The sequence below is a fragment of the Symphodus melops genome (assembly GCF_947650265.1).
Source record: "Symphodus melops genome assembly, contig: SUPER_20_unloc_3, whole genome shotgun sequence".
Taxonomy (NCBI): domain Eukaryota; kingdom Metazoa; phylum Chordata; class Actinopteri; order Labriformes; family Labridae; genus Symphodus; species Symphodus melops.
The window spans coordinates 80,925-92,522 of NW_027636785.1; the positions used below are offsets into that span (position 1 = coordinate 80,925).

At 47.6% G+C, this 11,598-nt stretch overlaps 1 protein-coding gene across 1 annotated transcript; it reads right to left on the minus strand.

The window, feature by feature from the left end:
• Positions 1-2,165: 2,165 nt before the first annotated feature.
• ache (acetylcholinesterase (Yt blood group)) lies at positions 2,166-9,628 on the minus strand. The gene is made up of 8 exons (XM_079373389.1): positions 9,135-9,628; positions 8,381-8,604; positions 8,043-8,303; positions 7,630-7,852; positions 4,900-5,142; positions 4,618-4,810; positions 2,774-2,952; positions 2,166-2,456 (listed from the first exon to the last, which is right to left on the minus strand). The coding sequence occupies exons 1-8, from the start codon at positions 9,565-9,567 to the stop codon at positions 2,335-2,337; spliced, it is 1,878 nt and encodes a 625-aa protein (XP_079229515.1). The 5' UTR covers positions 9,568-9,628; the 3' UTR covers positions 2,166-2,334.
• Positions 9,629-11,598: the final 1,970 nt, after the last annotated feature.

The following is an 11,598-nucleotide window of genomic DNA, read 5'->3' on the forward strand; positions in this document are numbered from 1 at the left end:
GCGTGTTTCACGAGTCCTCATGAAGATCACCTTCTGCAGAAATGTTTTTATAAAAGTTCAACAAAAACATCTTTTCAAAATAAAATGCCAGAAAGGCGGTTAATGGAGGTGAAAGTGTGTCTTCAGTGTTTTACAGTCACTTCCTGTTTGTTGAGTAAAAACAATATAACTAACCCTTACTCCGGATTTAGTTTGATTTACGAGCTTTTATTTTGGAGACTTTAAACTGATTAAAAACGCTGTTCAGGATTTTTCAGGGGGGAAGAAATAGAAATATCACATTTTAAAATAATTCTCTGAAACATCTGGAGCTCGTCGCTTTATTTTGAAAAATCGCTTTTTAGCTTCAACCTTCCTCAGAGTTACGTAACCATCGTTTCTCCGCCTGTCCTTTCATCTCTCCGTCACTTCTCCTCCTCCCCCCTCGCCTCCTCCCCCCTCGCCTCCTCGATCTCCCCCCTGCCTCCTCCCCCCTCGCCTCCTCGATCTCCCCCCCCGCCTCCTCCCCCCTCGCCTCCTCGATCTCCCCCCGCCTCCTCCCCCCTCGCCTCCTCGATCTCCCCCCTCGCCTCCTCCTCCCTTTCCCATCATCCCTCCATCGTTCACGTCCTGTCGGCTGAGCCAGCGCTCTGTCACTTCAGCCTGCACTGAGTGAATTACTCTCCCTCCATTAGGCTAACGAGCAGGCAGAGGACGAGGGGGGGGGGGGGGGGGGGGGGGGAGAAGGAGAGGATGAGCGAGAGAAGGGTGAACGATGAGTGATGAAGATGATGACAGGCGGAGCTAAGAGGAAGATTAAAGACGAGGAGGACGAGGAGAGCGAGGAGAGCGAGGAGGACGAGGAGAGCGAGGAGAGCGAGGAGAGCGAGGAGGACGAGGAGAGCGAGGAGAGCGAGGAGGACGAGGAGGGCGAGGAGGGCGAGGAGAGCGAGGAGGACGAGGAGGGCGAGGAGGGCGAGGAGGACGAGGAGAGCGAGGAGAGCGAGGAGGGCGAGGAGAGCGAGGAGAGCAAGGAGAGCGAGGAGGACGAGGAGAGCGAGGAGAGCGAGGAGGGCGAGGAGGGCGAGGAGGACGAGGAGGACGAGGAGAGCGAGGAGGGCGAGGAGGACGAGGAGAGCAGGGTTTAAAACCGTCCACCCGCCTCGTGTGTCCGACCTGTACAAGTGTTCAGTGTGGAAACACTGAGACTTAATACACAACAACACATCTTTGTTTTCATTTTATATAATACATATATATATATAAACATATATATATAAACATATATATATAAACATATATATATATGTATTATATTATATATACACACATATATGTGTATATATACATTTATATATAAACATATATATATGTTTATATATATATATATATATAAACAGCATTTATATATATTTATATATAAACATATATATGTTTATATATATATATATATATAAACAGCATTTATATATATTTATATATAAACATATATATGTTTATATATATATATATATATAAACAGCATTTATATATATTTATATATTAATGGGGGGAGAGAAGGGTGAGGATGATTGTCAGGCCCCGCCCATCTTTGCACTTAACCATTAGAGGTCATATCTGGATTTTGATTGGTAGTTTGGAGTCTTCACATTATTACAGATTTTTTAAAACATTTTCCAGGAAAACACAGCATGCTAAAATATCCATTTTAAAAGTGTCTAATGTCAGCGCATAGCTCCGCCCCCTGGACGACCTCCGTTTGTTTCATCATTGAGGTCGAGATCCTCACCGTCATCAAACAGTAAAGCTCACTGAGACACACACACACACACACACACACACACACACACACACACAGACACACAGACACACAGACACACACACACACACACACACACACACACACACACACACACACACACACACACACACACACACACACACACACACACACACACACACACACACACACACACACACACACACACACACACACACGAATTGGAATTAGTGGTCATCAAGCAGACTGAAGGACGGAAACAAAAACCCTGATATGTGGAAAAGAAGGAATCGTCTGAAACAGAAGATGTTACACGCACACGCCGTCACACACACGCCCGAGGTCATGACAGATCGTGACATCACTTCCCTCCACAGCCCTTTGACAGACACACGGAGACACGGGCTGAATAAATAGAATAAATAAATAAATACACGTCAGTTTGAGCTCAAACAACGAATGAAGTTACACTTCACTGTGAGGGGGCGGGGCTATGGAGGGAAATGAGCGCTCTCTCTGCCGGCCCCCTCCCTCGTGGCTCTCACTCTCTGTGGGCGGGGCAGAGGGGGCGGGGCTCAGAGGTCAGTGCAGCGCTCCTGCTTGCTGTAGTGATCAAACTGACTCTTCCAGTGCATCATGTAGGAGGACCAGCGGTGAAACTCCACCTTCCACTGACGCTCAGCCTCGTCGATGTTATCTGATAGGACACACACAGGAGGGGGCGGAGTTAGACAGGCGCTGATAACAGCTGCACTTAAACACAAGTCTGAGTGTCCTGAGAACATGAAACATGATGGAGACAGTATGGATGTTAAGTGTTCATAGTGTTTCTGCTGATGGAGAAAAGGGAACCTGTTCACTTCCTAAACTGCACCTGTGAACTGGGTCACGACGGTTCGTCATTTTCAAAAACCGGGTCACCAGAAACAACGTTTGGGAAACACTGGTGGAGGAGCGCTCCAGTAAGACACGTGTAGAAAGAACACAGCACATGGAGCTCATTACAGTGTTTACCGGTGATGTTGAGGAGGCGGGGCAGGAAGCGGTTCCAGAAAGCACACATCTGGTTCCTCAGGCCTCTGTGGATCTTCAGAGGTTCAGTGTTCAGGCCGACGTGTTTCTGCTCGCTCAGCGTGAACACGGGCCAGCGCTTCTTACTCTCCACCAGACCATCATGGTTCACATTGGGATTCCTGCAGAGACCAGAATAAGTCCCAGGTTAACCCTTCAGTATCAGCTCCCTGATAAACAGAGTACGAGCAGTGCACAGTGTCATGTGATGACATCATCAGCTGGTCCACTCAGAGATCCATCATCATTAAAGTGAAACCAGTTCAACTGCAATAACTCTTATTTACAGAGACACAAGCTTTTTACATCAGCTGCTCATGTGGTGGAAAAATCTGATTCAGTAAAAATGTTGATAGAAAGGTTAGACTACGATGTGACAAATACATCTTTAACTTAATCAACCAATCAACCACCTCACTTTTTTAACCAACCAACTGCCTTAACCAACCAACCAGCAACCAACCATCTTAACCAACCAACCAGCAACCAACCATCTTAACCAACCAACCAGCAACCAACCATCTTAACCAACCAACAAGCAACCAACCAGCAACCAACCAACCAGCAACCAACCATCTTAACCAACCAACCAGTAACCAACCAGCAACCAACCATCTTAACCAACCAGCAACCAACCATCTTAACCAACCAACCAGTAACCAACCAGCAACCGACCATCTTAACCAACCAACCAGCAACCAACCAGCAACCAACCATCTTAACCAACCAACCAGCAACCAACCATCTTAACCAACCAACCAGCAACCAACCATCTTAACCAACCAACCAGCAACCAACCATCTTAACCAACCAACCAGCAACCAACCATCTTAACCAACCAACCAGCAACCAACCAGCAACCAACCAACCAGCAACCAACCATCTTAACCAACCAACCAGTAACCAACCAGCAACCAACCATCTTAACCAACCAACCAGTAACCAACCAGCAACCGACCATCTTAACCAACCAACCAGCAACCAACCAGCAACCAACCATCTTAACCAACCAACCAGCAACCAACCATCTTAACTAACCAACCAACCAGCAACCAACCATCTTAACCAACCAACCAGCAACCAACCAGCAACCAACCAACCAGCAACCAACCATCTTAACCAACCAACCAGTAACCAACCATCTTAACCAACCAACCAGCAACCAACCAGCAACCAACCAACCAGCAACCAACCATCTTAACCAACCAACCAGCAACCAACCAGCAACCAACCAACCAGCAACCAACCATCTTAACCAACCAACCAGCAACCAACCAGCAACCAACCAACCAGCAACCAACCATCTTAACCAACCAACCAGTAACCAACCAGCAACCGACCATCTTAACCAACCAACCAGCAACCAACCAGCAACCAACCATCTTAACCAACCAACCACCTTAGTATCTTAACCAACCAAGCAACCATCTTCAACCACTCGTCTTAAGCGACTTACTGACAAATGTACCAACTAACTTACAGATGAACTGAAGATATTAAAGATATCTGCTCTTAGTTGTAATCAGTGTGAAAACAAGATTAAAAAACGGTGGTGATCCATGTTGCTCATACATGTTTAATTCAGCCTGATATCGAATGGTTCATGTTCTGATATTTCTTTAACTGCATCTTTGTTCAGTATAAAGTCAGAGCTCAGCCCTCTGCCGCAGAGTCATCACTCACTGCTCTGACATCATTAGATTAAAAGCTTTAATGATTCTCTCTATGCTGCACTAAGACACATCTCATTTATCATTATGATTCAATATTGGCTCTGTGGTTCTGACCCCGTGCGAGCGAAGTTGGCCCAATATCTCATCATGCGTCTGCTCAGCTTCTCCTCCTCCAGTGTGTAGTTCAGTCTCTTCTCAAGCGGGAGGCCGAACACAAACTCGATCTCGTAACCGTGGATCACTCCCATCCACTCGGGCCAGGCCAGGTTCGAGGCCCGGTGGTCAAACAGGTAAAGGTACACGCCTCCTGGAAGAGGAGGAGAGGTTAATGAATGGGTCAAAGATGGACAGGATGAGACCTGGACACAGCGGTACAAGGAAAGGACATGATCTTACCCTGTGAGTTCCCTCCACTGTTCATCCCCCCGCCCGCTCCCCCCGTGTTGGCCTTCATGGCGTTGTGCTGGGCATAGGAGCGAGCAAAGTGAGCAAGCGGGCAGATAACGTTGTGGTCGCCCACAATGTCGTCCATGGCGTCGCGGTTCTTCAGCCCATTGTTCTCGTCCATCCAGTCGGTGTACTGCAGCACCACGGCCTCCAGACCGATGTCGTTAGCGTGAGGAACGCTCAGCTTTACCCCTGCAGGAGAAAAGGTGTAAGAGTACCTGAACACATCACCACCCTCTGTACCTGAACACATCATCCTCTGTACCTGAACACATCATCCTCTGTACCTGAACACATCATCATCCTCTGTACCTGAACACATCATCATCCTCTGTACCTGAACACATCATCATCCTCTGTACCTGAACACATCATCCTCTGTACCTGAACACATCATCATCCTCTGTACCTGAACACATCATCCTCTGTACCTGAACACATCATCATCCTCTGTACCTGAACACATCATCCTCTGTACCTGAACACATCATCATCCTTTGTACCTGAACACATCATCATCCTCTGTACCTGAACACATCATCATCCTCTGTACCTGAACACATCATCCTCTGTACCTGAACACATCATATTCTGTACCTGAACACATCATCCTCTGTACCTGAACACATCATCATCCTCTGTACCTGAACACATCATCCTCTGTACCTGAACACATCATCATCCTCTGTACCTGAACACATCATCATCCTCTGTACCTGAACACATCATCCTCTGTACCTGAACACATCATCATCCTTTGTACCTGAACACATCATCATCCTCTGTACCTGAACACATCATATTCTGTACCTGAACACATCATCATCCTCTGTACCTGAACACATCATCATCCTCTGTACCTGAACACATCATCATCCTCTGTACCTGAACACATCATCCTCTGTACCTGAACACATCATCATCCTTTGTACCTGAACACATCATCATCCTCTGTACCTGAACACATCATATTCTGTACCTGAACACATCATCATCCTCTGTACCTGAACACATCATCATCCTCTGTACCTGAACACATCATCCTCTGTACCTGAACACATCATCATCCTCTGTACCTGAACACATCATCCTCTGTACCTGAACACATCATTATCCTCTGTACCTGAACACATCATCATCCTCTGTACCTGAACACATCATTATCCTCTGTACCTGAACACATCATCATCCTCTGTACCTGAACACATCATCATCCTTTGTACCTGAACACATCATATTCTGTACCTGAACACATCATCATCCTCTGTACCTGAACACATCATCATTCTTTGTACCTGAACACATCATATTCTGTACCTGAACACATCATCCTCTGTACCTGAACACATCACCCTCTGTACCTGAACACATCATCACCCTCTGTACCTGAACACATCATCATCCTCTGTACCTGAACACATCATCATCCTCTGTACCTGAACACATCATCATCCTCTGTACCTGAACACATCATCCTCTGTACCTGAACACATCATTATCCTCTGTACCTGAACACATCATCATCCTCTGTACCTGAACACATCATTATCCTCTGTACCTGAACACATCATCATCCTCTGTACCTGAACACATCATCATCATTTGTACCTGAACACATCATATTCTGTACCTGAACACATCATCATCCTCTGTACCTGAACACATCATCATTCTTTGTACCTGAACACATCATATTCTGTACCTGAACACATCATCCTCTGTACCTGAACACATCACCCTCTGTACCTGAACACATCATCACCCTCTGTACCTGAACACATCATCATCCTCTGTACCTGAACACATCATCATCCTCTGTACCTGAACACATCATCATCCTCTGTACCTGAACACATCATCCTCTGTACCTGAACACATCATCATCCTCTGTACCTGAACACATCATCATCCTCTGTACCTGAACACATCATCCTCTGTACCTGAACACATCATCATCCTCTGTACCTGAACACATCATCCTTTGTACCTGAACACATCATCATCCTCTGTACCTGAACACATCATCCTCTGTACCTGAACACATCATCATCCTCTGTACCTGAACACATCATCCTTTGTACCTGAACACATCATCCTTTGTACCTGAACACATCATATTCTGTACCTGAACACATCATCATCCTTTGTACCTGAACACATCATATTCTGTACCTGAACACATCATCATCCTCTGTACCTGAACACATCATCATCCTCTGTACCTGAACACATCATCCTCTGTATCTGAACACATCATCTTCTGTACCTGAACACATCATCCTTTGTACCTGAACACATCATCATCCTCTGTACCTGAACACATCATCATCCTTTGTACCTGAACACATCATTATCCTCTGTACCTGAACACATCATCATCCTCTGTACCTGAACACATCATCATCCTCTGTACCTGAACACATCATCATCCTCTGTACCTGAACACATCATCATCCTCTGTACCTGAACATATCATCTTCTGTACCTGAACACATCATCATCCTCTGTACCTGAACACATCATCATCCTCTGTACCTGAACACATCATCGTCTACATGGAGATCAGAAGCTGTTCTGTTAAGTTATAAACTGGTTTTACTGGTTTGAGGCCTCAGGTTTTTATGAATCAGTCTTTGGTCTATGTTTAAAAAGCTTCTGTGACTCAAGCCGACCCTTCACCTTCCAGGAAGTCCTCTCGAGAGATGAGACTCTCGTTGTCCTTGCTGAAACCCGGCGATCCGTACAACAGGAAGTAAGATCCCTCGTCCTGGTTGACCCCGAGCAGCACCTGAGTGTCTTTAAAGTTTCCTGAGCTCAGCATGGCCTCTGGCGTGTCGGGAAGAACCTCACCATCAACCACGGGGACAAAGGAGAACCTGAAGAGGGCTGACCACGGCAGGACCTGATCACAGGGGGACGACAGGGACTGAGATGATCTGACCAATGAGAGGGCAGCAGCGTTGGGATAAACTTAGTTCTGCTCAGTGACGGGTGAAAAGTACAGCTGTGGTATTCTGAAGCAGTCTCACTGTGAGACCTGAAGCAGTGCACGTACCTGCTGCTCTCAGAAACAGGTGAGTGGACTGTGTTACCTGCCACTCCTGGTCGATGAGCTCCTGGGGGGTTTTGCTCCTCAGACAGTCCACTAGCTCTGTGTCGTTGCCGCCGTTGCAGCCGACCAGTTTGCCCAGCAGCGTGGCACGCCTGCGGGCCTCAGCAGGGCTGACCGAGGCCCAGGGGCAGTTGGGGACCCCGCTCTGAAGGATGGCCCTGGTAAAGGTGGGCCGGCTGTCTGGAGAAAGGAGGTGGTACCCGACTGAAGCTCCACCTGCACTCTCCCCAAAGATGGTCACCTGATGAAGACGAGAGCACACAGACGTTTAAAAAGCTCCGACAAATAGAAGGAGGAACAGATCAGGCACAAACGGACCTGTTTGGGATTTCCTCCAAAGAAGTGGATATTGTCCTGGACCCACTGCAGCGCCATCCTCTGGTCCAGCAGGCCTACGTTTCCAGGAGCCTCGGAGGAGCCGTGCAGGGCGAGGAAGCCGAACGCTCCGATGCGATAGTTCATGGAGACCACGATGACGGTCTCACTGTGAGCCAGGTAGCGACCGTCGTACACGTCCAGAGAAGAAGAGCCGCTGTAGAACCCTGTCAGACCAATCAGAGTGTTTGTCTCACGCACACGTTTACTCATGTGAAGACAACAACTGTGACCGGAGGAAGCCAATCAGCTGTGAGCTGTGAGTGTGACAGGGAACAAACAGGAAGTCATTTTCAAACTGCATTGATGTTGCCTCCCTAAACACTGTTTACGTTACCATGGCAACCGGGCTTCAAATGCATCGTGTGTGTTTGTTTGCTGTGTGTGTGTGTGTGTGTGTGTGTGTGTGTGTGTGTGTGTGTGTTTGTTGTGTGTTTGTTGTGTGTGTGTCTGTGTGTGTGTTTGTTGTGTGTGTGTGTGTGTGTGTTTGTTGTGTGTGTGTCTGTGTGTGTGTGTGTGTCTGTGTGTGTGTGTGTGTGTGTGTGTGTGTGTGTCTGTGTGTGCGTGTGTGTTGTGTGTGTGTCTGTGTGTGTGTGTGTGTCTGTTGTGTGTGTGTGTGTGTGTGTGTGTGTGTGTGTGTGTGTGTGTGTGTGTGTGTGTGTGTGTGTGTGTGTGTGTGTGTGTGTGGTGTTAGTACCTCCTCCGTAGATCCACACCATGACGGTGAGGTTGTGCGGTCTTGGTGAAGAAGGCACCCACACGTTCAGGTACAGACAGTCCTCGCTCATGTCTCTGTTGGGGTTCCACATCTCGCTGCCTTGGAAACCTGGAAACGACGTGTCCACAAACTGGTAACAGGCATTGGGGTAATCCATGGCCTCATAAACCCCCGTCCAAGGGCGCTTGGGTTCGGCACGTCGGAAACGTCGCTTCCCCAAAGGAGGCTCAGCGAATGGGATGCCCAGAAAGGAGGTGACAAAGCTGTGGTCGAGCACCGGCTGACGGAAGCCGCGGACTCGACCAGTACGAGTCGTAACGGTGAGGTCTGACTCGCTCTGAGAGGAGCAGGAGGGGAGGAGGAGATAGAGGAGGAGGAACGTGGAGAGGAGGAGAAGGATGGAGGTCTGCATGATGGAGGCAGAGGCGGTCCGTGTGGTCTAGAGTCCCTCTCCGATCAGTCAGCGAGGGCGGGATCTGAGAGAGAGAGAGTAATGTGATTAGAGTGATGGAGGACAGACTCAGAGGAAACAGATGATGGGCCTGATGGAGGTCTTAGTTGTGTCTCTGAACGGTTCTGACAAGCACAGGACTGAAATTCAAAAACATGATTTTTAAATTCTACATATTATCTGTTATATTCCACCCTATCGTTCTTTACCATGTGACCAGGAGTCTGAGCGTCTCCTGAAAAATGAGCCATCAAGTGGACTCAATATCAAACTCTTCATCTTCATTTATCCCCAAACTGAGGGGTTCCCTTGAGGGACACGTGATAGGAAGGTCCTTGCAATGCTCTACAAATGCAATGCACTCATTTCTGCACGACTATGACAAGACAGCATGGCGGTTAAACACGAGGCTGACATGAACGTCGCAAAAATACACGATGAGTCAGATCCAAGCAGCAACCTCATAACCTCATGAAAAATGAAGCCAACATTGGAGTGCTATAAAACTGCAGTTCCTTCAGTGTCCACTAGAGTCTGTCTATGTCTGTTTACCTGCTGCAGACGTTACAGTCTGTTTACCTGCTGCAGACGTTACAGCCTGTTTACCTGCTGCAGACGTTACAGTCTGTTTACCTGCTGCAGACGTTACAGTCTGTTTACCTGCTGCAGACGTTACAGTCTGTTTACCTGCTGCAGACGTTATAGCCTGTTTACCTGCTGCAGACGTTACAGTCTGTTTACCTGCTGCAGACGTTACAGCCTGTTTACCTGCTGCAGACGTTACAGCCTGTTTACCTGCTGCAGACGTTACAGCCTGTTTACCTGCTGCAGACGTTACAGCCTGTTTACCTGCAGACGTTACAGCCTGTTTACCTGCTGCAGACGTTACAGTCTGTTTACCTGCTGCAGACGTTACAGTTTGTTTACCTGCTGCAGACGTTACAGTCTGTTTACCTGCTGCAGACGTTACAGCCTGTTTACCTGCTGCAGACGTTACAGTCTGTTTACCTGCTGCAGACGTTACAGCCTGTTTACCTGCTGCAGACGTTACAGTCTGTTTACCTGCTGCAGACGTTACAGCCTGTTTACCTGCTGCAGACGTTACAGCCTGTTTATCTGCTGCAGACGTTACAGTCTGTTTACCTGCTGCAGACGTTACAGCCTGTTTACCTGCTGCAGACGTTACAGCCTGTTTACCTGCTGCAGACGTTACAGTCTGTTTACCTGCTGCAGACGTTACAGTCTGTATACCTGCTGCAGACATTACAGCCTGTTTACCTGCTGCAGACGTTACAGCCTGTTTACCTGCTGCAGACGTTACAGTCTGTATACCTGCTGCAGACATTACAGCCTGTTTACCTGCTGCAGACGTTACAGTCTGTTTACCTGCTGCAGACGTTACAGCCTGTTTACCTGCTGCAGACGTTACAGCCTGTTTACCTGCTGCAGACGTTACAGCCTGTTTACCTGCTGCAGACGTTACAGTCTGTATACCTGCTGCAGACATTACAGCCTGTTTACCTGCTGCAGACGTTACAGTCTGTTTACCTGCTGCAGACGTTACAGTCTGTTTACCTGCTTCGGACGTTACAGTCTGTTTACCTGCTGCGGACGTTACAGTCTGTTTACCTGCTGCAGACGTTACAGTCTGTTTACCTGCTGCAGACGTTACAGCCTGTTTACCTGCTGCAGACGTTACAGTCTGTTTACCTGCTGCAGACGTTACAGTCTGTTTACCTGCTGCAGACGTTACAGTCTGTTTACCTGCTGCAGACGTTACAGTCTGTTTACCTGCTGCAGACGTTACAGTCTGTTTACCTGCTGCAGACGTTACAGCCTGTTTACCTGCTGCAGACAGTCTGTTCTAGAGCTGAAACGATTCCTCGAATAATTCGATTACAAAAATTCATCGAGGAATTTTCGCTGCCTCGAAGCTTCGTTAAGTTTTTGTTTTTTTTGCGTCATCAAAACTTTGGTATGAGTATAAAACAC

Coding starts and splice junctions, on each gene's coding strand:
- ache (XM_079373389.1), bottom strand. CDS start 9,567: ATGCAGACCTCCATCCTTCTCCTCCTCTCCACGTTCCTCCTCCTCTAT. Junction 5,143..7,629: donor TCGAGAGGACTTCCTGGAAG/GTGAAGGGTCGG, acceptor TTTCTCCTGCAG/GGGTAAAGCTGAGCGTTCCT. Junction 4,811..4,899: donor CAGTGGAGGGAACTCACAGG/GTAAGATCATGT, acceptor CTCCTCTTCCAG/GAGGCGTGTACCTTTACCTG.